General features: G+C 40.5%; 1 protein-coding gene across 1 annotated transcript; it reads right to left on the bottom strand.

The window, feature by feature from the left end:
* Nucleotides 1–1,895: 1,895 nt before the first annotated feature.
* On the bottom strand, nucleotides 1,896–17,405 carry LOC127421371 (protein FAM83H-like). The gene is made up of 6 exons (XM_051664391.1): nucleotides 16,899–17,405; nucleotides 7,413–7,882; nucleotides 6,998–7,162; nucleotides 6,649–6,773; nucleotides 3,707–6,524; nucleotides 1,896–3,173 (listed from the first exon to the last, which is right to left on the bottom strand). Exons 2-6 carry the CDS (start codon nucleotides 7,860–7,862, stop codon nucleotides 3,153–3,155), a joined length of 3,579 nt encoding a protein of 1,192 aa, XP_051520351.1. The 5' UTR covers nucleotides 7,863–7,882; nucleotides 16,899–17,405; the 3' UTR covers nucleotides 1,896–3,152.
* Between the last annotated feature and the right edge of the window lie 10,479 nt (nucleotides 17,406–27,884).

Raw genomic sequence — 27,884 nt, 5'->3', positions numbered from 1 at the left:
TGCTTTGCTGCAGGAGGGACTGGTGCACTTCACAAAATAGATGGCATCTTGAGGAAGGAAAATTACGTGGGTATATTGAAGCAACATCTCAAGACATCAGCCATGAAGTTAAAGCTCGGTCACAAATGGGTCTTCCAAATGGACAATGACCCCAAGCATACCTCAAGTTGTGGCAAAATGGCTTAAGGACAACAAAGTCAAGGTATTGGAGTGGCCATCACAAAGCCCTGACCTCAGTCTGATAGAAAATTTGTGGGCAGAACTGAAAAAGCGTGTGCGAGCAAGGAGGCCTACAAAACTGACTCAGTTACACCAGTTCTGTCTGGAGGAATGGGCCAAAATTCCAGCAACTTATTGTGAGAAGCTTGTGGAAGGCTACCCAAAACATTTGACCCAAGTTAAACAATTTAAAGGAAATGCTACCAAATACTAACAAAGTATATGTAAACTTCTGACCCACTGGGAATGTGATGAAAGAAATAAAAGCTTAAATAAATCATTCTCTCTACAATTATTCTGACATTTCACATTCTTAAAATAAAGTAGTGATCCTAACTGACATAAGACAGGGAATGTTTTCTACGATTAAATGTCAGGAATTGTGAAAAACTGAGTTTAAATGTATTTGGCTAAGGTGTATGTAAACTTCTGACTTCAACTGAATATATATATATATATATATATATATATATATTACAATTATCAGCATGTGCAGGTGTCATTAGAACAACAGAACATTTGTAATACATCCAGATTATGAAATCTACTTGTTAAACAATTTTACATTTTAAACCATCAGAGTCCATTTTATTGCTATTATAACTGCTTTAGAAGTGTGTAATATCATGAGGTAGTCCAGACAACTCATTTTAGGATGAAGTTCCAGACTGCAGTTGATGGAGCAGCACAAAAACGTGTCCACTGTCTTTGTAAGTGGCCTTCAAATGAAGGGATTGATGTTATAAAAAAATAAATAAATACAAAAAACACTGAGCATTCTTTAAAATAAACCACTTTTTTCATTATAGATCAGAACGCTCTAAAGCATGCATTTGAGAATACCTTCTTTCTCCCCTTTGACTCTTTATTTTCCAGACTCCACAGAGACTACCAGCAGAGATACAGTCTGCAGAGTACACCACTGAGCAGTTGCTAAAGGCTGGTACGTTGTTTTATTAATTTTGTTCCATCTCTTACGTTCCATGGCCCTCCCCATGCTCAGTGTGCGAATGCATGTTTAGTGTGATATTTTCCATACCTCATGGCTTTACTCAGACATTCAGGTCAAATTAGTAATTTTTCCAAATCTCATTTGTTCAGTTATCCAGACAGCTTTCTGCATCACTGTCGGACTAGATGACTTGCAACTGTTGGATTGTACAGGAATGTAACCTTGTGACTTTCGTTTCGTTCGTTTGAATTCTAAACATTTCGACTGACAGTCAAACAATAACCCAACATCATACTCTTAAGTAATCTTTTTACGATGTATGTTTGTGTGTATACCCATAGAGAGCAACAGAAACTGGAACAGTTGACCAAGCTGCTGGGCAGGTTAAGCCAAACCCACAATGGAGAGATGCAAATAGATACCTGTGACACAGCATCATGAATATCTCACATTTAGCATACCTGAATTGTGTGAGCATCACTTATCAGTTTTCACCTCTTAGTTATATGCAACTTTACAGAATTAGAAGAGCACCTTAGATATTCTTTTCTCTCCAGTTGTTTCCTGTTTAACTTGTAACCAATTACATTGTTTTGATGTTGCCAATATAAAAATTAATGAATATTGGCATAAACAACAATCAAATATACCCCGAACATGCAATATACATTTCTAGACCATTTATTCTGAATTTATTACACAATAAAAAAACTGTTAACGTATCTAGTTTCCCAAAAATGTGTATTTATGAACTGTAGCGATGACATACATTTCTCATCTTAACAACTGACTAGAAAGACTATTAAATTCCATCACACTCCTCGATCAGATATACAGTATTAGATCAGCTTCCAGTTTGCATACATCAGTCCAATGACACATCCATTAGGGCACTCTGGGAATTCTTTGGTGTTCAGTAATACCATTCTACCATTCAATTACATTTTGCATTGACAAAATACAGGGCAAAGCCCAGCCCTGAGAACATCTTTATCAAACATATATATTACAGTTTCTCCTGCCAACATACATAGCTAATGCAGAAATGTATAATTTTACCATGTGTAGAAACCATTATACTGTAATTTCATGTGTTCCTTAGAGTTTTTTTTATTTCTTGTTGACTTAACAGTAAACAACAAAAACTACCCTGCCACATGACTTTATGACCATGTGGTTTCAATTCAATCCACTTCCTTGACAGCATACTTTTGAAAGTAAAAGACAGTTTCCATACATTCCTTGCATACTTACTTGCTACCGAATTCTGACAGTTTCAGATTGCAGAATTTCTGTGTTCTTTACTTTAAATTATAGAAGTCTTCCAGCAATGTCTGTTTCCTTTATGTCTGTGATCATTGGCACAAGAGTCTTACCAAAGCATAATTTCAGCATGATGTGTCCTGGGGGGTTTTATGCGGTGTATGTTAATGAGGGTGTGTTTTAGGGCCTTCAGTATGGCATAATAATAATAATCTGCCCAGACTTGTTACTTTCCTTTACCAGAGTTGGAAATGGCGCATAACAACTGTTCACATGTACATATACAGTACATCATGAAGAAAGAAATGGTCCAGTTAAAAAGAAGGGAAAGTTTAGAAAAGCTTCTCAAAGTTTAAAGCCTTCTTTGGCCCCATTTGTATTCCTCTATCCTGTAGGGATGGTGTGCGATTACTATTATGAGGTATGCCCTGATGCCTTATAAGGGCAAATTGAATCCACTGAGGGCTCAGATTGGCACATAGTGAGGCATATTCCTCTTGCTGCAGCAAGACTCCTCATATTTGAGGTTGTGCTATTTTCATGGTCTGGTTACATGAGATCCATGAACCATTTAGGTTACTAGTCATTTAGCAGATGCTTTTATCTGAGGCGACTTAATTCCTTCTCTGTGTCTTTTCAGCAGTATCGGCCTTGTTTGGTACTGGGGACATTTTTTAGGTCCTTTGTGAGGAACATTGGCAACCTCTTCCATGTTTTGTTATCCCAGGTTATTCCCCATCTGTTGAGAGGTAGAGTGACAGATATGTGAGTGAAACATGATCTTACCAATCTCCCATCCTTCTACCCAACCCATCCCCACAAATAGTAAAGGAGATTCTATGATATGCTGTTTCAATGATTTCTATTGTATATTAATTTTAATAAAACTTAAATTTAAATAAAATAGACTGGAGAGTAGGTTGCGACAAACAGATAATTAAATGGTACAGAATATGCTTAAAATGTAACAAAAGAACTGTGAAAATTCTAGGTATAATTTGCCCATCAAACCACAAAATACATTTAAAGCAAATAGTAAATAAACAAGTAAAGGGTAATTATATAAAATATATACAATAAATGTAATTTGACGTCATCATCTACATCATCAACTTCTTTGCCTAGAATTTGTATATTTCACGAGTCCCATACTAAAAGTTAACTGAAAATACTGTAAAAGGCTCTTATGTGACTGATCTAATAGGACTTTGCTCTGCCTTCTCTACACTTCCCTGTTCCCAGCAACACTCTTCTTGGCTACGACAAGAGTACCTCGAATCGACTGTAGACTTTCTTTTCCTTGCGCATGCTCTCTATTCTCTTCAGCAGATTGTCCCTCTCCTGTGGGTTGACCGGAGGTCGGCTGAACCGGTTCCGGCTTTGATCCCGGAGGGTATCTTCCTTGTCCCCTTCACCTTTCCCGGACTCTTCAGCCTGCTTTGCCAGTTCCTGTCTATTCTTCTGGCTATTTGCAGATATTTGCTCAAGGATCACTTTGGTATCATCCCTGAGGTTACTGCTGAACAGCACATTCGAGGTAGAGGACTGATAGCGTGATTGGGTTGATTTAGTATTGGGTTTGTTGTTCTCTAATGTTGTTGAAGATGATATAGATTCTGAATGTGTCCCTTTGTCTGAGGGCTTCTCTTGTACCTCAGGAACGGTTTTCATCGACTTGTCTTCTGTAGAGCCTGACACTCCTGAATTCTTTTTTTCTCCCTTTGGCCCAAGGAAACCCCTCAATCTTTGTGTTTGTTTCTTGAGGAAGTCAAGGGCTTTTGTATCTTTGCTATCAGAGCCCACAAGGTTTAGGGAGGTATTGGAGCCCTGCTGGGTGAGGCTTAGACTTTCTTTGGACTCTGTGCATGACATGCCTGATGAGCTGAGGCTGCGAGACTTCTTGAGCTCACTCTTTTCAGCATCTGTTGCATCTGTGAGAATCTCATCACCGCATGAGATACGTCGAGCTTGAGAGCTCTTGAAAGGTTTTAATGTGTCTTTATTGAAGAACTTGGGTGAGGGGAAAAGCTTAGGTGACTTTGTGACAGTTAGTTCCTTAGCTGGCTCTATTTTTGCTGCATCAGCTGTATTCTCAGTCAGAGTTTTGCTGTTTGTGTATGGCCTGTCAACACACACTTCTAAAGGTTTTGGTTTTGTAGGAATCACTGGGTGCTTTGCAGTGGGATCTGTTTGCGCAGCTGGTGGGTTTTGTATCTGTACAGTGGACTCCTCTGAAGTAACTGACACATTTGGAATTTTGATTGCTGTTACACTTGGTTGTGTATCAGAGAGGTCTGGCTTTATCATGGATGGTTCTTGTCTATTAGGAACTAAATCTAATTGTAATTTAGACTTTCTCTTTGCTGCCAGTTCTTTGAAGTACTGAAGTCGGCTTGCTGGATCATTCATGTTTAGGAAAGAAGGTATTTGCTGAGATGTTGACAGCTCCTTTGGCTGTGTAACTTTGCTTTGGTCTTCATGTACAGTTTCTTCTGGTTTCTCCTTTTCTTTATTAGGTTCCTCTTTGATGTTTGTGGCATCTTGTATTGTCGTCAGATCTCCCATTGAAGAGTTATTACCATCTTTTTCGTCTGTAATTTTATGCTTGTTCCAATCAAATGGCTCTCTTGAAAGTGATTTCCTCTTCTCCAGAATCTCTGCCACAACAGATGAGTAACGAATAGGCTCTGACTCCTCTTTCTCCTCTTGCAGCTCCCCACCAGATTTAGCCTGTAAGGAGCTGTGTTGCTCCAGCTTAGAGGAGCTGAAGATTAATGAAGATCGTAGTCTTGAGCTCCTTTGCAGCATTGGATTAATTCGAGATCGGAACGACTCATGCTTGGTGATGCTTATCTCCTTTTGTTCTTTAATCTCTACATCTTTTTCATTATCTGTTGATGATGCTAGTGATGAAGCTGAAATTGCTGGCTTCAAAGTGTCAGTACCTGTGGGCCCCAGATCAGAGCTAATATCTTTTACTTGTTTCCTCTCTTGAAAAATGGGTTTACCGAAGCGTGGCCGCAAATCAAGGTTTGGCTTAGTTTGGAAATCTGGAGGTTCTCTTGTTTTGAAATGGTCAGGTTGTTGCTGTGGCTCATCAAAGGCATCTGGACCTATGGGCTGATGCAGGCCCTCCTCCCCTGCATCTTCATAGGTGCTGAGGTAAGAGTTGATTCTCCAGCTCCGTAATCCCTGCTTCACATTGGCATCCTGGGATTGCCGTGCCTGGTCTCCAGTGGGGAACATCTGCTTGTGCTCTGGAGGATGTGGCTGAGTTGGCGAACTCTGACAGGCATATGCATGGCCCACAGATGGCCTCTTGTGGCTGTGTGGGCCATAGCGCCCCCCTCCAGAATGATTCTGTTTTTCTGAACCATGTCTGAGGTCATCAGACGATAAAACATTAAGGTTTCCTGGTGCTTCAAGTTCAGAGGGATATGCAGAATCAGAGTACTGGTCTATCTGGTGCAACCCAACGTTGAGCGGGTCATAGCGCCCAGGATCAGGTCCAACACCCTCACTCTGATAGTAATGTTGTTCTCTCTGGTAATGTGATTCCATCTCCTCCAAGTTGTTCATTACGCGATGCTTCATATACTGCCGGGAGGAGGCGTAGGTCTCACGTGTGCCCTCAGCATAACTATGCCGCTTAAATGCATCCATTTCCATCTGCCTGGAAGCTAACATTGAGCGGCCTTGATCCAAGAATGACTGTTGCATTCTGAACTGCTGTGATGCATATTTTGTGACCTGCATAGCACCTGCACCTGGTTCAGGAGAATGGCGGAATGGGTCATCCCTCCGAAAAGGCAGTATAGAATCAACACGATCCCCAAATTGGTAAGCAGTAAGTTCAGGCTGACGAAGAAATCCTCTGGGATTCCTCTGTGACTGAGTCCTTTTTAAGCCAAACTGGTTGCCAAGGTAACTATTTGTGCTGTTCTGTGGCATGGGTACAAGTGCATTTTCAACAGTAAGTGGCTGAGACTGAGCAAACAAAATACGAAACTCCTCGTCAAAAGTGGCAACTAGTTCTCCAAGGAACAAATGGGCAATGCAGCGGTGGATCTTCTCAAAAGACCACATAAAGCTGAAGAAAGAGGGAGTTTACAATGTCATCAGTGTCACTCTGAAGTGGGCATGTTTTTACAATAAATTCTCTTGGGTTTGGCTAAGTTTAGTTCTTATCTGCATTCAAATATAGCTGAGCTCACCTATAGTTTCCACTGAGCACGGCTCTGCAGTCTGAAAGAAGAAAACGGTCCATCACTTGACCTTTAAATGACTTCCCTGTGCGGCAGAAATAGGTAACACCTGCCACTGTCCGTACTCGCATCATCTGTAATCATTGAAGTTATCATACACAGTATTTTGAGCCAATGGTTTCTTAATATTCATAATGTATTTAAATCTACAATCCAAAGGAACGTCATTGTACCATTGTGCATGGCACTTAACCCATTAATCCCAGGGGGACAGTTGTGCAATAAGTGTACTCCAAGTTGTTTTAGATTAAATGTAAAAAAAAAAAACTATTTGGTGAAATGTTTTGGTTAATCTTACATGCATCATATCCAGGTTAACTTTGCAGTTTGTCACCATTGAAACAAAATGATGGGCATTTTGTTCATCCAGCAGAATATAGACAGGTACATGACGTGCTGCAGCATCCAAAAGATCAGAAAATATATCAACATCTGTGAAAATATCCATCACCACTGCAATGACCTGTTTGTGAAACAAGGAAATAAACATGTAAAACAGCATCTGTACATCAGTTTATTTGGAGAGTAGCCAATTAAAACTAACCAAATTACAATTAATTTCCTTTTCATGACAAACCAAATGAACGGGTGTAATGATTTAACAACATATGAAGAATCAGAAACAAAAAAATCTAGTTTTTGAGACATCCACTGTGTGTACATTTTACATTATGTACTTCATTCCAACCTGACTTCATTTATACAGTACTAACCTGATGAGCATTTTTGATGAGTCGTCGGGCCTGTTCCTTAATGCTGGGCATGTCAGGTTCTGAGGGGTTTACCAACATTGTGACTTCTGTGGGCCCCACAAAACTGTGCTGCTGTAGAGGCCAGCCAAGGTCAAGTCCAGGTGCATCCAAATCAGAGTGCAGTGGCCAGTAGGTGTCAGAAGACCCATCCTGATCCATTTCATGATAGGGCAGTTCTGGTACATTTCCAGCGCTCTGAGGTGACCGTAAAGTGCTTTTAATATGCTCAATCTCTGGCCTTGACAAGAACTCAACTACATTAGCATTTTGTAAGAAACTGTAATAGCCCTCAAGGTCTTCCTCCACCAGTGCATCAATAGCCATACGATACTCTTCCCGGTAATGGGGGCGCAAGTAATTGGGATCCAGGGGGTTTTCTCCCACTGAAGAACTCTGGGAGCGATGGGCCATGGTGGAGCAGGGAAAACAACCTGAGAAACAATTTTCAATTAATGAAAATCTAACAGAGCATCTGGAAATAATAATTTGAATGATATATAATATTTCGTTTGTCGGTGGGTTTTTCTTTTTTCTTTTATCAAAATGTCATAACTTGCTCTTTCTGTGATATAACTGACTACTCTGCTTATGTACGCAAGGCTGTGCTGCAGTTAAGCTAAATTTTTAGTCACTGCCTCTTCAAGAGCCTGTCATGTAAACAAACCTTGCGTCAAAGCAGCTAATGCAGAGATAAAGTATTTTAAAGTGTATTTTTGCCTAAAAACCCGTTCCCTAACCTAAACTACCTTGGCCGAATGAAGGAGGAATAACAGCGGATTTGCGGTTGTGTTCGAGACATTTCACGCATGAATGCTTCCAGAGGTGATTACTTCTGAGTGGACTGCGAGTCGGATGCTGAAAAAGTGACGAGTTTATTTATGTTATCTTGGGAGTAAGGCCACATCCACACTAATATGCTTAAGGCCGAAACATACTTCACGCAAGTACACAAACGCAGATGTGAGCGTTTGGCCAACGCGTGGTCCCGTTGTACATGTATTACGTTAGCTCTTGCGTTGCTCTGGTGGTTACAAACCTCAGACCACAAGTGGGCAATAGATTTTTTAGGCATGACCACGAAACCAGTGCTGCATCCGAAACCAGGTAATGCTGCCTTTGGAGGCTGTATACGGAGGCAGGATGAAAATAAGGTGCTTTTCAAACTGTTCAGAGACCAGTTTCCTTAAGAGTTCCATTCATTCAAAACAGCTGTCAATAGTGTTTTCGGATGCAGCCCGGATGTGGTAGGTGAGTCGATATTTGAGGAGTGGGGAGAGACATGGAGAAAAAACAAGTTTGTTTGAATGGACTGGGGACAAAAAGTTGTATATATTATTTTGAAAAGATTCAACTGAAATTGCTGCCCGAGTCCACCATGACAGTTGTTGATTGAAAGAAGAAAATCCACTCTAGCCCCCTTTGCGGGAAAGCAGCGTGTACTTACTTTTACTATGAATTGAGCGCTGACACATTTCACAATGCAACAATGTGTGAAATCGAGCTTGCGTAGCAAGGTGCGTCTGCGTTCACATACTTGCGCAGAGTATGTTTGGGCCTTTAGGCATTTTTGTCAGCGAAAACAGCTTTTTGAAAATGCTCTCCCAAGTGGATAAAGTTGAAAATGGCGTCTTTGCGTTGTAGTGTGGTCTGCAAAAACGAGTATATCTGAAAACAGTGACTTGTTGTTATGTGACGCAGTCATGTGATCCATTCAACCAAAACAATCAAGATGGCAGCCTGTGTTATATCGGTGTTGTTGTATCTGATATTCAATTTGATAGCATTGTTAAAAATAAATGTTACTATGTACAGCCTTCACATTCCATTCCTTCAAAGGTGACAGGAAGTTTACTCGCAATTGGTGTTTGGCAGCGTAACACAAATACAATTGCGTTTTAGACCACATGCGATGCAATCCGCATGCGCATTAAGAGGATTTAAGCGTTTTCATCTTTTTCAGTGTGGATAAGCAACTTTTGGAAAATGCTTAAAAACAGCAGTGTGGATGGAGAGCATTTTGAAAACGAAAACGCCTTTTTCAAATGTATGCGGATTAATGTAGACACAGCCTAAGTGTTCTTTTTTCCCTTTATATTTAGTGTATTGTGATTCAAAACATTGAAATATTGTGATCTTTTACTTGCTTGTTTCTCATTCATCTGCACTGGACTTGCACAATGGCTCCAGTTTCATAAGCAAAGATCACAATGTGCAGGGTGCGTTTGTGGGATGGTTATGTATTGTTGTCAGTTAGATCATCATTCGGTTCTCAAGTCAGTTCAAAAGCGGGCCGGTATTGAGATTGCTTCTCGGTTTTCTCTGGCTCTGGCACAAGCAGCACATTGGAAAGGGTGTGTGTGTCTGTTTGTTGACTGCAAACTCGCATTCAGGTCTGCCTCCATTCCGATGTGCAATGCCCACTTTTCAAAATCCAATCAACAACCATTGGATAAAATCTAAAGTCCCTGCCCTACATTTCCTTTCTTGTTTGATAAGCCGTTTCATTCTGAAATACGTCACAATACAGAAGTAAAGTTGGTTGCAATTTCTGTTTCATTCTGTAGCTGTCAAACTTATTGAATATAAGTATAGGATAAAATTTGAAATGTATATTAAAATAGTTAGATACTGTATACGGGGATTTTGGGGATATATTTGGGGATTATGGTTATTGAAGTTCTTCACCAAGCATTCCGTTATTTGATATGATTTTTTAAATATAAGTAAAAGTTGAATAACGTGTACTGGTGGCTTCAGTAGAAGCACATACCACTGATTGTAAGTCTACCTTTAAAGTTAATAAATTATCGTTAATAATCAATTCCCCTGTGAAAACAATAAATGGGATTTTACTTCCAGAACCATACTGTTGTGCTCTATTTTCAATTAAATAATCCTTGCAAAAAGTTTTACAGTTTTAGCAGAAACAGGTTTGTAGAGTAGCTATGCAATAGATGTAAGCACTGTGGTATTTGATCATCAAAGCAAATACCTAAATGAAAGAAATTAAGATTTAAACAGAAATAAAAACAACACTGTGTTTGGACCAGTGTCAAAATTGTGTATCATACGTACTATGATACTGAAGGAACCAGGAAGGAAAACAATATATGCATGCTAAGGCAAAAATCTGTCTGACATTTGCATATCAGATGTTTCACAAACAAATAAGTAAAATCAAGAAACAGTCAAATGTTTCCAAGTTTAATAATAAAATGTTGATGAAACCAAACAAATGTTTGCCTTGCTGATCAACAGCAAATTTTTCAAAATTTCCAAATTCAACTGCTAAACCTCTACTTTTGTATTCCATTTTGACATGGTTTTGATTCACTCGCTGAAAAACTCTAGAAGCTGTTTAACTTAATGTGTACGTATGGAATTCCTATCCATTCTGTGATCTCCCAGACAATGACCTCTCAGCAAGGTTAGGATCCAGTATGACATATAAAGCTTATGGACACTTAAGTACATTTGTTTGTATTTTAGACATCACCATAGAAACGGTGGCAGCCAGTTGGCGAGTGACTCATTGCGGCCGAAAGGGGAAGAGAACAGACATCAACAGAAAGGGAAAATTGAAGAAACATGTGACTGAACCATAGAAGGGAGTGTTATGCTGATGTTCTTGTGAAAGAAACTCAGTGAGCTCTAACTGTGCAAGTTAGAATTAGACTTTGAGTAGATCATAAAATTGTCAAAGACACGTGGCTGATTCATAGCATGTTGATAACACTGTGATAGTAAACTTACCATTTGTACAAAAAGTTCAGTAGTCTATTTTAAGATTCTCAAAACAATTCTCAAAAAGTGGCAACTAGAATTTTCTGATTGCATCTAACATTAGACAAAAATGACATTATCTAATTTCTATTTTACATTTTTATGCTCTGCCTATGTACAGTATAGTATTGTTTATTATCATAATTCAGTCTAATCTGATGCCAATGCTGTCAGCATGTTTCCTTATAAGGGTGACACCCAGACCAGTATATCATGTTGGAGCAGATTCAACCAAGTTTACCAGACACTGCATTGATTTAATTTAAATGTCTCTGTTTATTAAGACTGAACTTGTTTATTAAAATCTTATTAAAATCTTAGGGGTTATACAAAGTTTATACAACAATTGACTGATTTATCAATAATTGAAAAATCCAACCATGCTTTTGGTTAGCAAAATGGGAAACAAATACCCAAGAGAATAAATCAGAGGCATTTCCATATGGTAATTAATCATTAATATTATGAAATTAATATTCGGTTCTATTGATCCAGGGTTGGGAGACTCTATAAGGGTTTGATGCTGCACTGTCAATACCAATCGTTAAATGTGATTCAGTTTTACTTTCTGAGAAGTTGTGTTTTCACACACATTCTGCACAGGCATTCGCTCATGCATTACATTCTTACACTCAAGACAGAGCAAGAAATTACCTAGGCTGAAGATGCTTCAAATTCCTGGGATATCATTAACAATAGGTGTGAAGATTGACATATAACAGGTATTTTTCAGTGGTCTAGTTTTTGTCTAGAACAAAATTACCAGCAAGACGAAGTACTCAATGTTTAGCATAAGTATGTTAATTCATACTCTGTATGTACAGATGTGCAGTGATCTTAATAATTATTTTCAGTAAACTAAGAATGAGTTTTTACATGACTAAAACCTTTACCCTGACACTCCTTCACTATTCAGAAAGATTGTTAAGAGCAAGACTCCAATAAACACGAGACCAGTGTAGTTTATGAGGTTTTGTATTACAACCCCAATTCCGAAACTTTGGGACAGAATGAACAATGCTAATAAAAAACTAAAATGAGTGATTTTTAAATTATATTCACCCTTTGCTATATTGAAAGCACTACAGCTACACATAATTTGATGTTTTACCTTGTGAATTTAATTTTATTTATTTATTTATTTTTTATGTACAGTAATTTCAAATCAGATGATTGCAAAACGCTCCAAAAAAGTTGGGACTGTCGAGTGTTTACCACTGTGAAACATAATTTCTTCTAATAACACCTATTAAGCATTTAGGCACTGAAGACAAGTTTGTTAAGTTTAAAAAGTGGAATTTTCCCCCATTCAAACATTATGCTGCATCCTTCCAGCTGCACAATTGTACGGGGTCTTCGTTGTCGTGTTGTGCACTTCATAATGCGCCATATATTCTCAACTGGAGATGGTCAGGACTGCAGGCAAGCCAATCTAGCACCCACACTCTCTGCTTATTCGGCCAGTATGTGGTTTGAAGTTGTGCTGCTGCCGGGAAGTCCCTAGAAAAGACGGTGCTGGATGGCAGCATATGCTGCTCCAAAATTTGTACATACCTGTCCGCATTAATGGTGCCCTCACAGATGTGTGAGTTACCCATGCCATGGGCACTGACACACCCCTGGCCCATACAGACACTGGCTTTTGGACCTGACACTGATAACAGCTTAGATGGTCCTTTTCCTCTTTGGCCCGGAGAACACGACGGCTGTGTTCAAAAACTTTTTGAAATGTGGACTCTTCAGATGAAAAAACACGGTTCCACTGTTCTACTTTCCATCTAAGATGAGACCGAGCCCAGAGAAGTCGGCAGCGCTTCTGGACAGTGTTGATGTAGGGCTTCTGCTTTGCATAGTAAAGTCTTAACTTGCATCTGTGGATGCAGCGGCGAGTGGTGTTGACTAACAAAGGTTTACTAAAGTTATCCCAAGCCCATGTTCATGATATCCATTACAGATGGATTATGTTTTTTAACACATTGATGTCTGAGGGATTAGAGATCACACACATTCAGAAGTGGTTTTCGTCTTGCCCTATACGCACCAAGATTTGACCAGATTCCTTGAATATTTTAAATATTGTGCACTGTAGAGGGTGAAATGCCCCAAATCCTTCCAATTTGCCTGTGGGGAATATATTGTTCTCAAAGTGCTGGATTATTTGCTGAAGCATCTGTTGGAAAATTGCCAAATCTTGAATGATCCTTGCTCTTGAAGGACTAGGCTGTTTTTGGAGGCTCCTTATATACTATGACACGATTGCCTCACCTGTTTAACATCTCCTGTTTCACATTGCCTTGTTATTTTAACTCGTCGAATTGTTTTAGTCTTAAATTGCCCGTCTCAACTATTTTGGAAATTACCATACATTTTCAAAAAAAAAAAACAAAAAAAGAAAACTATGAAATTCACAAGGTAAAACATCATATAATGTGTAGTGCTTTCAATGTAGCAAAGGTTGTATATAATTTACAAATCACTCCTTTTTGTTTTATTAGCATTTTTCATACTGTCCCAACTTTTTTGGAATTGGGGTTGTACACATGTAGCTGTCAATTTCTCATTACTGTGTCTTGAACTAACAATAAACAATATTTTTACAGCATTTATTAATCTTGGTAAATGTTCATTTATGAATAGGCTACACAATTGTTCATTGTTGGTTTATGTTAGTAAATAATGCATTAAATAATGTTAACATACAACTTTCATTGTAAAATACATAAGTGTATGTTGAATTTAATAGCAACCAACAGTTAACTATTATTTCTCAGTGTAGTCATTTTACATATAATCCCCCTTTAACTTTTTAATTAGTTGGATTTCCATCTAAAGGTAATATTTCGATTTATTTATTTATTTTTTCATTTCACACTTGCATGAACATTTTAGACATCCTTCCCGAACATTTTTTTTTCATTAAACGTACAAGAATTACATATTTCTTTTCAGTTTCTCCAGACTCAAAGGGTAATATGCTTTAACTCTTTGATTTACATCATGTTCATCTTAAAAATTGTAATGCACTAAGACTGCTCAATCATCTTTTTTTATTATCTCTAAAATAATAATAACTTGACAATTGATCAAATGACTGATCTCAAATGATTTGTATGATTTTGTACAATTCTTAAGCATTAAGATTTACAGTTGAAGTCAGAAGTTTACATACACCTTAGCCAAATACATTTAAACTCAGTTTTTCACAATTCCTGACATTTAATCATAGAAAACATTCCCTGTCTTAGGTCAGTTAGGATCACTACTTTATTTTAAGAATGTGAAATGTCAGAATAATTGTAGAGAGAATGATTTATTTCAGCTCTTATTTCTTTCATCACATTCCCAGTGGGTCAGAAGTTCACATTCACTTTGTTAGTATTTGGTAGCATTGCCTTTAAATTGCTTAACTTGGGTCAAACGTTTTGGGTAGCCTTCCACAAGCTTCTCACAATAAGCTGTTGAAATTTTAGCCCATTCCTCCAGACAGAACTGGTATAACTGAGTCAGGTTTGTAGGCCTCCTTGCTCGCACACGCTTTTTTAGTTCTGCCCACAAATTTTCTACCGGACTGAGATCAGGGCTTTGTGATGGCCACTCCAATACCTTGACTTTGTTGTCCTTAAGCCATTTTGCCACAACTTTGGAGGAATGCTTGGGGTCATTGTCCATTTGGAAGAACCATTTGCGACCGAGCTTTAACTTCCTGGCTGATGTCTTGAGATGTTGCTTCAATATAGCCACATAATTTTCCTTCCTTATGATGCCATCTGTTTTGTGAAGTGCACCAGTCCCTCCTGCAGCAAAGCACCCCAACAACATGATGCTGCCACCCTCATGCTTCACGGTTGGACTGGTGTTCTTTGGCTTGCAAGCCTCACCCTTTTTCCTCCAAACATAATAATGGTAATTATGGCCAAACAGTTCAATTTTTGTTTCATCAGTCCAGAGGACATTTCTCCAAAAAGTAAGATCTTTGTCTCCATGTGCACTTGCAAACTGTAGTCTGGCTTTTTTATGGCGGTTTTGGAGCATTGGTTTCCTCCTTGCTGAGTAGTCTTTCAGGTTATGTTGATATAGGACTTGTTTTACTGTGGATATAGATACTTGTCTTTCTGTTTCTTCCAGCATCTTCACAAGGCACTTTTTGCACCAAACTACGTTCATCTCTAGGAGACAGAATCACGGCCCCTAACCACATCCTCCACAGTTTTAGCAATAAATGTTTTAATTTTCTAATGTTAAAATGTACATTTTTTCAATTATTTGTCTTCTTTATCTTATTTATGTATATATTTTGGATGGTTTATGCATATTTTTGTATTTTTTTATTTTATTTGTTTATTTTTTTTTCCTTCACCTGTACTTTATGATTGTATTCATACATTGTTTGATCTTACTGAACATTTATATAGAAAAAACTACACAGTTTTACCACCATTTGTGGACTTTTCAGGCGGTCCCTTACCACGCCCTCCACAGTATTAGCACATTTTAGCACAATGTGTGGACTTTTCAGACGATCCCTTACCCACCTTAGGCAAATTTTCCAATTTCTATCAATGTTAAATTGGCGATCTGGAATGATTTCACTGTGACACCATCTGACCATCTTAAATATGGGACAAATAGACGCATCATTTTATCTTTAAATACGGGACGATCACGTATTTTATGGGCCGGGTGGCAACCCTAAGAAATCTGTGGAGTGGTTTAAAAAATAGGTCTAATGACTTCAAGCTAAGTGTATGTAAACTTCTGACTTCAACTGTAGTTTGTCAGTTCATGGTGTGGTTACTGGGCCTCACCCAACAATAATCAGTTTGAGAAGAGAAGATTTACACTGAATGATAATTTCATATTTGGAGTTATGCAATGCTTTACGATCAACTGACTAGCCATCCAATGAAGTCTGGTGGTACTACAAGGAGTGGACATCCCAAACCAATCCCTAACCTACCAAAGTCCAGCCTGATAACAGACTTCAGTGCACCAACAATCACTCACACTTCAAAGATCAATGGCAGCTTTACTTTAATAAAAACATTCAGTCTTTTGATCAAATATACTGTGTTTTTAGAACTTTTCGTTAGTACTTTACTAAACAAAAAAACATGATGACACTGTGGAGTTTACACAGTGCCTTTATTTCCCCAGCCTCGCCACACAGCTGTCAAAAGCTGCTCCATCCTTTACAAAATGACTTCAATTAACAGGTTGTTTAATTGTTGCAAATGTTAGTCAAATTTACTCTTAAATGGGTGCTGGTCAGTATACGAGTTCGATGTTGTATTAAATTCAAGCGCAAACAGTGTCTGACAATAATAAAAACGTTTAAGGGGCTGTTCAGTCAGAAAAGGTAGACGCCGCACAACAGAGCAGAACGCAAGTGGGGGTTTTTTACTTGAAACGGCGTCTAAAAAACGCGGCGCAACGCTCAAAGAGGTCCGTCTAGCGCTTATTTACATCCAAAACTATTGGAAAACTGCGCAGACGGAGACAAATATGCATTCGGTGTGAACGTCCCCTTAGAACACCAAATGTGCCCAGCTCGTAGAGGAACAGCAGGCTCATGTTGTTTCTGCAGTCAACCATCAACTGCTCAGTTTCATTCTTAGTAACTCGTCTGTTTGTTGTGAGTTTAGAGTCTTAAAGGCTCGTTCTTACCTTAGAGTTAGAAAAAAGGCTGTAGACGCCGGTGAAGAAACTTTTTGTCCCTAAAAAGTCGGCTGTATTCACCCCCTCTTCAGCGAACACATCCGCGGTACATTCCTGGTGTCGGTGGAAACCCCACCCTAATGCTATTCAGCTTGAAGGCGAAAACCAGCCCTGGCGAAACTTGTTCGCGTTCGGCCGAGTCCTGCCCGCCCGCCCGGACGTCTATACGCCGTTAAGATAACATGCACAGCTCGGTTCGTGAAGAACGGCTCAACCTCTTTGAAGTTCAGTTGTATAACTCCTCCCAACCATCCCCGGCATCACCGCTCACTAGACTATTCTTATTAAATAAAACTTTTCCAACAAAAAAGACAAACAAACTTTAAACTACAAAGTTATAGAACCGCCTGAGATGTACGGAAGAAACTATTTCTGCAGCAGCTTTTCTTGTTAGAGTTATAGTCAATTTGCATAACCGCCTAAACATTTACAAATGTGGTCTGTGGAGTTTCCGATAGCACTCCATATCCCAGTTTACCCCTCTCTTCCTCTTTCACCGAACATACAGATGGTGGATTGTTACTCATTATAGGACAAAGGCACACCCAGATCACACTGCTAAGTTTTTGTGTATATATATATATATCTGCTGCTGATGGCTAAGCAGTATTTAAGATAAATTAATTATTTATTCATATTTAATATTTTAACACTCCATGTTTACATGATTTCCCTATTTTGTTTCTTGAGTCCACACCATAACACATGTTGCAGTGCACATATCAAATATATCACATATAGGTACACTCAGTGTACACACTTTATTAGGTATACCTGTACACCTACTTATTCATACGATAATCTATTCAGCCAATCATGTGGCAGCAGTGAAATGTGCATAAAATCATGCAGATAAGGGTCAGGAGCTTCAGTTAATGTTCACATCAACCATCAGAATGGGGAAAAATTTGATCTCATTGATTCTGACCGTGGTATGATTGTTGGTGCCAGATGGGCTGGTTTGAGTATTTCTGTAACTGCTGAACTCCTGGGATTTTCACGCACAACAGTCTCTAGAGTTTACTCAGAATGGTGCCAAAAACAAAAAACATCCAGTGAGTGGCAGTTCTGCAGACGAAAACACCTTGTTGATGAGAGAGGACAATGGACAGAATGACCAGACTGGTTTGAGCTAATAGAAATGCTACGGTAATTCAGATAACTTCTCTGTACAATTGTAGTGAGCAGAACAGCATCTCAGAATGCACAACATGTTGAACCTTGAGGCGGATGAACTACAATAGCAGAAGACCACGTTGGTTTCCACTTCTGTCAGCCAACAACAGAAAGCTGAGTCTGCAGTGGGCACAGGCTCACCAAAACTGGACAGTTAAAGACTGGAAAAACATAGCCTGGTCTGATGAATCTCGATTTATGCTGCAACATGCAGATGGTAGGCCCACTGCAGCCTCAGCTTTCTGTTCTTGGACAAAAGTGGAACCCGACGTGGTCTTCTGCTGTTGTAGTTCATCCGCCTCAAGGTTCGATATGTTGTGCATTCTGAGATGATATTCTGCTCACTACAGTTATACAGAGGGGTTATCTGAGTTACCGTAGACTTTGTCAGTTCGAACCAGTCCGGCCATTCTCCATTGACCTCTCTCATCAACAAGGCGTTTCTGTCTGCAGAACTGCCTCTCACTGCATGTTTTTTGTTTTTGGCACCATTCTGAGTAAATTCTAGAGATGGTTTTGTGTAAAAATCCCAGGAGATCAGCAGTTACAGAAATACTCAAACCAGCCCATCTGGCACCAACAATCATGCCACAGTTGAAATCACTGGGATCAAATTTTTACCCCATTCTGATGGTTGATGTGAACATTAACTGAAGCTCCTGACCCGTACATGATTTTATGCACATTGCACTGCTGCCACACGACTGATTAGATAATCACATGAATAAGTAGGTGTACAGGTGTTCCTAATGAAATGGTCACTGATCAAAATACATAAACTTTATACATTTAAATGGCTGATTATTAATGTAGTTAACCCTGAAATGCATGGGTGTTTCGCCAAACATTATAACATACGTATAGGCTATCAATCACAAATGGATCCACAAATGCCCAGATAGTGTCACATTTTTAAGATAATTAGAAAATAATAAAATATAATATATTCTGAAATACTTTGAAGTTTTATTTTTAATATACAAAAAGGTGATGCAACAAATATAGACAGGATTTATTACTTTCACAATGAAATTTCATGAGACACAATTGGCTGTTAAACCAGGGACTGAAAATGTTCCAAGGAATGGAAACGAAAACTAAAACAAACTTATTTTTTTGTAGAACGTAATTGAAAACGGGAACTAAGTCCCTTTTATTTGTTGAAAACATTATTTTTAAATGTTAGTAACGAGTTAAAAACCGGTTAATTTTGTTCAGATAATTTTTTTTTTTTCATGAAACCAAAGTCTGCATAGTTTATAACATTGCCCCCAAAAAAATTAGGCTTCTGTCTTTTTAGTTAAACATGATAAGTATGTGCTTTGATACTGAAAGAAACTGCTGCATCACACATTTCTTTGCCTTAATGCATATTGTGGATGAAGCTTTCTGACATATTGAAAACCTTTTAGACAACTATATACAGTGGTGTGAAAAAGTGTTTGCCCCCTTCCTGATTTTTTATTTTTTTGCATGTTTGTCACACTTAAATATTTCAGATCATCAAACAAGTTTAAATATTAGTCAAAGATAACACAAGTAAACACAAAATGCAGTTTTTAAATGAAGGTTGTTATTATTAATGGAAAACAAAATCCAAACCTTCATGGCCCTGTGTGAAAAAGTGATTACCCCCAAACCTAATAACTGGTTGGGCCACCCTTAGCAGCAACAACTGCAATCAAGCATTTGCGATAACTTGCAATGAGACTTTTACAGCGCTGTGGAGGAATTTTGGCCCACTCATCTTTGCAGAATTGTTGTAATTCAGCCACATTGGAGGGTTTTCGAGCATGAACTGCCTTTTTAAGGTCATGCCACAGCATCTCAATAGGATTCAGGTCAGGACTTTGACTAGGCCACTCCAAAGTCTTCATTTTGTTTTTCTTCAGCCATTCAGAGGTGGACTTGCTGGTGTGTTTTGGATCATTGTCCTGCTGCAGAACCCAAGTTCGCTTCAGCTTGAGGTCACGAACAGATGGCCGGACATTCTCCTTCAGGATTTTTTGGTAGACAGCAGAATTCATGGTTCCACTTATCACAGCAAATCTGCCAGGTCCTGAAGCAGCAAAACAGCCCCAGACCATCACACTACCACCACCATATTTTACTGTTGGTATGATGTTCTTTTTCTGAAATGCGGTGTTACTTTTACGCCAGATGTAATGGGACACACACCTTCCAAAAAGTTCAACTTTTGTCTCGTCATTCCACAGAGTATTTTCCCAAAAGTCTTGGGGATCATCAAGATGTTTTCTGGCAAAAATGAGACAAGCCTTAATGTTCTTTTTGGTCAGCAGTGTTTTTCGTCTTGGAACTCGTCTTGGCCATTTTTGCCCAGTCTCTTTCTTATGGTGGAGTCATGAACACTGACCTTAACTGAGGCAAGTGAGGCCTGCAGTTCTTTGGATGTTGTTGTGGGGTCTTTTGTGACCTCTTGGATGAGTCGTCGCTGCGCTCTTGGGGTAATTTTGGTCGGCCGGCCACTCCTGGGAAGGTTCACCACTGTTCCATGTTTTCGCCATTTGTGGATAATGGCTCTCACTGTGGTTCTCTGGAGTCCCAAAGCTTTAGAAATGGCTTTATAACCTTTTCCAGACTGATAGATCTCAATTACTTTCTTTCTCATTTGTTCCTGAATTTCTTTGGATCTCGGCATGATGTCTAGCTTTCGAAGATCTTTTGGTCTACTTCACTTTGTCAGGCAGGTCCTATTTAAGTGATTTCTTGATTGAGAACAGGTGTGGTAGTAATCAGGCCTGGGTGTGGCTAGAGAAATTGAACTCAGGTGTGATAAACCACAGTTAAGTTATGTTTTAACAGGTGGGGCAAACACTTTTTCACACAGGGCCATGTAGGTTTGGATTTTGTTTTCCCTTAATAATAACAACCTTCATTTAAAAACTGCATTTCGTGTTTACTTGTGTTATCTTTGACTAATATTTAAACTTGTTTGATGATCTGAAACATTTAAGTGTGACAAACATGCAAAAAAATAAGAAATCAGGAAGGGGGCAAACACTTTTTCACACCACTGTATAATTATTACATATACAAGCACGGTTACTCCAGATCCAAGGAAAAATATTGAGGTAAAAAAAAGATACATTTCTCAATTGTTTCCAAGTCTTCACTGAATTATTGCTAGATATGATTGTAACATTGCTGGTAATGACACGCAGAGGAAGACGGTAATTAAGCAGAACCCATGTGCAGTTTATTTACATGGTGCAGTAAATCAATAAACTGGAAACCCAAGATGTGAAATGAAAACATAAACATAAACATGAACAGGAAACATGAACCTTAACTATAAACTTGACTTGACTCTAGACTTGACTTCACTTGACAATAAAACAAACATAAACATGAACTAGACTTGACTTGACTTGACACCCAAACAATGTACATTAACACAAAACATGAACAAAAACACATCTAGACATGACATATCCCCCCACTAGGGGCGGCTCCCGACGCCCCAAAACATAAACACAAAGTTCACTGTGAGGGAGCTGGGTGGGGGGTGGCGACTTGACGTGGCTAAATGGCATGACGTTGTAACATGGTATGGCAGGATCACTGACTTGGCCATGGTAGGCGTGGATGCTGACTCATTGGCCGTGGCAGGCGTGAGCACTGGCTCATAGAGCAGAGGCGGGCCTGGACCGTGGAGCAGAGGCGGGCCTGGACCATGGTGCAGAGGTGTGCCTGGACCTTGGAACAGAAGTGGGCCTAGACCATGGAGCAAATGCTTGCTTGTGACATGGCATAGAGCAGTCTGGGGCATGGCTGTGACATGGCATGGAGCTCACTTTGGCGTGGCTGTGACATGGCATGGAGCTGACTCTGGCATGGCTGTGACATGGCATGGGGAAGACTCAGGCGTGGCTGTGACATGGCATGGGGCAGGCCAAGGCATGGCTGTGACATGTCATGGAGCAGCCCGAGGCGTGGCTGTGACATGGCATGGAGCAGGCGGAGGCGTGGCTGTGAAATGGCATGGAGCAGGCGGAGGCGTGGCTGTGACATGGCATGGAGCAGGCCGAGGCGTGGCTGTGACATGGCATGGAGCAGGCCGTGGCGCGGCTGTGACTCGGCATGGAGCAGGCCGTGGCGTGGCTGTGACACGGCATGGAGCAGGCCGAGGCGTGGCTGTGACACGGCCTGGAGCAGGCCGAGGCGTGGCTGTGACACGGCCTGGAGCAGGCCGAGGCGTGGCTGTGACACGGCCTGGAGCAGGCCGAGGCGTGGCTGTGACACGGCATGGAGCAGGCCGAGGCGTGGCTGTGACACGGCATGGAGCAGGCCGAGGCGTGGCTGTGACACGGCATGGAGCAGGCCGAGGCGTGGCTGTGACACAGCATGGAGCAGGCTGAGGCGTGGCTGTGACATGGCATGGAGCAGGCCGTGGCGTGGCTGTGATATGGCATGGAGCAGGCCGAGGCGTGGCTGTGACATGGCGTGGCTGTGACATGGCATGGAGCAGGCCGAGGCGTGGCTGTGACATGGCATGGAGCAGGCATGAGGCGTGGCTGTGACATGGCATGGAGCAGACTCTGGCGTGGCTGTGACATGGCATGGAGCTGACTGAGGCGTTTGGCAACGACCTCCGTGGTCGTGAAAACTGGCAGAGACTCTGGAACGACCTCTGTGATCGTGAGTACAGGCTGAGACTGGGGAAAAGGTGTTCTTTACCTTCTCCTCCTTTTCAGGACAGCTGTGAGCATGGTTACAGGGACGGTCGAGTGGCGGCCATGATGTGGACGCTGGCTCGGTGGCCATGACGTGGGACGCTGGCTCGGCGGCCATGACGTGGGACTCGGGCTTGGCAGCCATGATGTGGAACTCCGGATCGGCTTCCGCCTCCCCCAAAGTGAACGTAGAACCACTTATCTGCAGGTCAAGGTCAATATACTGAGCCAGACTGAGGGGACTGTGACCGCCAGGCATCAAGGAGGAAACCGGCTCACTCAATTCCACCCAGAAAATGTCCTTGAGGGCGACTTCATTAAAGTCCACCCGGCAGGCCGAGGCGTGGCTGTGACACGGCATGGAGCAGGCCGAGGCGTGGCTGTGACACGGCATGGAGCAGGCCGAGGCGTGGCTGTGACATGGCATGGAGCAGGCCGAGGCGTGGCTGTGACATGGCATGGAGCAGGCCGAGGCGTGGCTGTGACATGGCATGGAGCAGGCCGAGGCGTGGCTGTGACATGGCATGGAGCAGGCCGTGGCGTGGCTGTGATATGGCATGGAGCAGGCCGAGGCGTGGCTGTGACATGGCGTGGCTGTGACATGGCATGGAGCAGGCCGAGGCGTAGCTGTGACATGGCATGGAGCAGGCCGAGGCGTGGCTGTGACATGGCACGGAGCAGGCATGAGGCGTGGCTGTGACATGGCATGGAGCAGACTCTGGCGTGGCTGTGACATGGCATGGAGCTGACTGAGGCGTTTGGCAATGACCTCCGTGGTCGTGAAAACTGGCAGAGACTCTGGAACGACCTCTGTGATCGTGAGTACAGGCTGAGACTGGGGAAAAGGTGTTCTTTACCTTCTCCTCCTTTTCAGGACAGCTGTTAGCATGGTTACAGGGACGGTCGAGTGGCGGCCATGATGTGGACGCTGGCTCGGTGGCCATGACGTGGGACGCTGGCTCGGCGGCCATGACGTGGGACTCGGGCTTGGCAGCCATGATGTGGAACTCCGGATCGGCTTCCGCCTCCCCCACAGTGAACGTAGAACCACTTATCTGCAGGTCAAGGTCAATATACTGAGCCAGACTGAGGGGACTGTGACCGCCAGGCATCAAGGAGGAAACCGGCTCACTCAATCCCACCCGGAAAATGTCCTTGAGGGCGACTTCATTAAAGTCCACCCGGCAGGCCAGAGCGCAGAAGTTCTCCACATAATTTTCCAGGGATCAATTCCCCTGGTGAAGACGCAGGATTTGAACCGCTGAGTTCATCTTGCGATGGTCAGGTATTCTGTAACGTTGCTGGCAATGACAGGCAGATGAAGATGGTAATTAAGCAGAACCCATGTGCAGTTTATTTACATGGTGCAGTAAATCCATAAACTGGAAACCCAAGATGTTTAATGAAAGCATAAACATAAACATGAACAGGAAACATGAACCTTAACTATAAACTTGACTTGACTCTAAACTTGACTTGACTATAAAACAAAACATAAACATGAACTAGACTTGACTTGACTTGACATCCAAACAACGTAAAACATGAACAAAAACACATCTAGACGTGACACTGATGCATTAATACAGTGTTGATGCTACCGGGTTCTGACAGAGAAGCAGAGACTCTATGTAATTAAAACAATAATTAAAATATAATAATACAAATAAATGTTAAATGATTATTACAAGTGTAAAATAAAATTATTCAGCCCGCATAAGATGACATTTAGTCCAAACACGCCCAAGCAGTGTGTGCATGCATGCATGCAGGAGAGAGAAAATGTGGTTATTAATTGATTATAGATGGCCAGATGTATTTCTGAAATATTTGAAATATTTTCGGGGATATATTTAATATTAAGAACACATTCATTAAAAAAACGCTATTTTATATCGGCTGCTGGATACTTTTATTGTTATGATTTCTATGCTGATATTTCCCCCAAAATGAATTGCTTATTTTCATTCCATTTGGTTGAGGCAAGTCCTTGATTCTGAGCTTGTTTTTTCAGACCAGGTCCCTTTTTTTTCTCGAGATATCTGGTAACACTGAAACTAGTATATCACCCAGTCTTAGTACAGAGTACTGTCATTAAAAAAAGAATGTTATGAACCATTTTTAAATTTCTTTGTAACCAGTAACCAATTGGAAAGGAGGCAGCGGAATGCCGGAAACAGCAAAAAAAAAATTCTGGTTTGTGCTCAGAATGAACTGAAATGAAAAACATTTAGTTTTTAGTCCCTGTGTCAAACACATATTGAGCTACACATATACATTTTCTCCTTTTGAGTCTAAATAGATTTACAACTTGCATAATTTCAGTAGTACATCCAAATGACAATAGCCAATTCATTCTGTTCATGTGTTACACTTGCTATAGTTTACTTCCACATTGCTTCTTCATAAAATAGCAATATTAAATGTAAATCAAGTATATCACTTTAACATCACTGCCACCTTGAGTAAGAAATAGCATGTATAATATATGTGGTGTACACGCATATGGAATATAGATAATTCACAATTTTTGCAAAAGAAAATCAACGTGATATAGTATTTATTCATATGAATATAGTACTCATTTGTCTTGTGATAAACAAATAAATATACAGTATATCCTGTTATAGTACATTTATTTAGATATGAAATAATCATATAATTATGATTTATGGAAGTGCAAAAACTATTACATATCTCGGGTCTTTAATGATCCAACACTTTTGGTAATTAAGCAGTTATTAAAAATATATTTTGTTTTTTGCAATTTTTTGCAATCTTTTTGTATTGTTTTGTTACACTATTCAGAAGAGAAAGGTTGAGGAATACTAAAGACAAAAAATGGATGAGGTACAGGGGGTGGAATGAGGTCGGGGGTCACTAAAGACCCAAGTTATGCATTAAAGGGTTAATATATGTTCTTTTGAAGTGATCAAAGTATCATTTTTTGTGCAAGCTCTTTTGTATCAAGAGCAAGTAGCTTACATACTTTATGAGTTTGTAACAATTATTGGTCATTTTATTGCAGTTTGGATAATTAGATGCACAAATGTATGTGGGTGGGGTAAATCAGAGGACATTTTGCCCCACCCTTAAAAGAAAAAGGCTAAAACACATCCATAATCTCTCAGACTTTCACCCCTACCAGCATGGGGAACTTTTCTTTGAATTGAAGATTTCTTCCCCCCATTTCAGCTAAATCTTCTTCATGTTTATGCTTGTGTGTTTGATTATGAATGTAAGTATGTGTGTGTGTGTGTGTGTGTGTGTGTTAGTGTGTGGGGGGGCAAGTTTGGGTGGTTTACGAGGACTTTTTTTTAGGTTACAAACTGGTAATTACAAGGGTATTATGCTATTAATGTGATTTATGAGGACATTTCTAGTGTCCCCATAATTAAAATCACTTAAAAAACATACTAAACGATGTTTTATTGAAAATTTAAAAATGCAGAAAGTGTTTTGTGGGGGTTAGGTTTAGGGGATAGAATCTATAGTTCATACAGTATAAAAATCATTATGTCTATGGAGAGTCCTCATAAGTATAGCCGCACTAACGTGTGTGTGTGTGTGTGTGTGTGCATGCGTGCATATACATGTGTTATTTAACTTAGCAACCACTCAGGTAAGGGAGGGTGTGAGAAAGGGCGCGGCCCCCTGAAGAATGTGCCAGCACAACTGAGAGACACTCACCACACCTATGGCATAATCATTCCTCATACGCACATACACACCAGCATACTCACCTTTTATGCTGTGTACATAAGCTCACCACCTTGTACACATTCACATGAGGTCACTCAAATCCCACTACAAAAAAAAATAAATCATTATTTGTAATAACCACAAAAATGGCATCTACAAATATTCAAGATAGCCATTGTATATGCATACACAATATATCCATTACTCATTCACTCACTCACATGCCTATGACTCAGCAGCAGGGACTAAAAACGGTTTAAGGAACAAAAATCGAAAACGAATACAATTTTTAGCAGAACGTAACCGAAAACCGGAGTAAAGTGATTTTCAATTGTTCCGGGGTAAAAAGTTATTTTTAAATGCTGGTAACCGGTTATAACCGGTTAATTTTGTTCCGATAATTTTTTCATGAAACTAAAGGCCAAAGGGTTTATCACAGATATATTTTTGGAACTACACCACTTCATGTTGCCCGAAATTTTTTTTAACTTTTGCTATGATCCTGAAGGAAACTTCTGCATCACACATTTCTTTGCCTAATTGCCCATTGTGGATGTCGCATTCTGTGAATGAAGACCATTTTTTTTTCTTCTTCCCTTTTCTGGAATGCCCAATTCCCAATGCGCTCTAAGTCCTCATGGTGGCGTAGTGACTCGCCTCAATCCGGGTGACGGAGGACGAATCTCAGTTGCCTCTGCATCTGAGACCGTCAGTCCGCGCATCTTATCACGTGGCTTGTTGACCGCGTTACCGTGGAGACGTAGTGCGTGTGGAGACCCACGCTATTCTCTGCTTTATCCACGCACAACTCACCACGCGCCGCACCGAGAGCGAGAACCACACATTATAGCAATCACAAGGAGGTTACCCCATGTGACTCTTCCCTCCCTAGCAACTGGGCCAATTTGGTTGCTTAGGACACCTGGCTGGAGTCACTAAGCACGCCCTGGATTCGAACTCGCAACTCCAGGGGTGGTAATCAGCGTCAATACTCGCTGAGCTACCAGGCCCCGAATGAAGACCTTTTAACAACTATGTATAAATACTACATATACATGCATGGCTAATCCAGAAACAAGGAAAACATTATTAGAGGTAAAAGTACATTTCTCAGTTGTTTTCAAGTCTTCACTGAATTATTGTTAGAAATTATGCATTAATACAGATTTTATGCTGCCTGGTTTCGACTAAGAGGCGGATCTGTAAACAAAATTATAATTAACTATTAATTAACTGCTTGTTATGATTTCTATGCCGATAAATCCACCACACACACACACACACACACACAAAAAAGCTTATATTGGTGAGGGAAGTGGCTTATTTTGGGCTTGTTTTTCCAGATCTTGATGCTTGTTTCTCT

The sequence above is a fragment of the Myxocyprinus asiaticus genome, chromosome 30 (genome assembly GCF_019703515.2).
Source record: "Myxocyprinus asiaticus isolate MX2 ecotype Aquarium Trade chromosome 30, UBuf_Myxa_2, whole genome shotgun sequence".
NCBI lineage: Eukaryota > Metazoa > Chordata > Actinopteri > Cypriniformes > Catostomidae > Myxocyprinus > Myxocyprinus asiaticus.
Note: the sequence above shows the minus strand (reverse complement) of the source record. Positions and strands in the feature narration are given on the sequence as shown.

Bases quoted from the DNA above. Each gene is read 5' to 3' on its own strand.
- LOC127421371 (XM_051664391.1), bottom strand. From the start codon at position 7,862: ATGGCCCATCGCTCCCAGAGTTCTTCAGTGGGAGAAAACCCCCTGGAT. The intron at 6,774-6,997 runs GTAAGATTAACC...CAATGATTACAG, and splicing joins TTAACCTGGATATGATGCAT to ATGATGCGAGTACGGACAGT. The intron at 3,174-3,706 runs GTACTCTTGTCG...ACCTCTCAACAG, and splicing joins AAGTCTACAGTCGATTCGAG to ATGGGGAATAACCTGGGATA.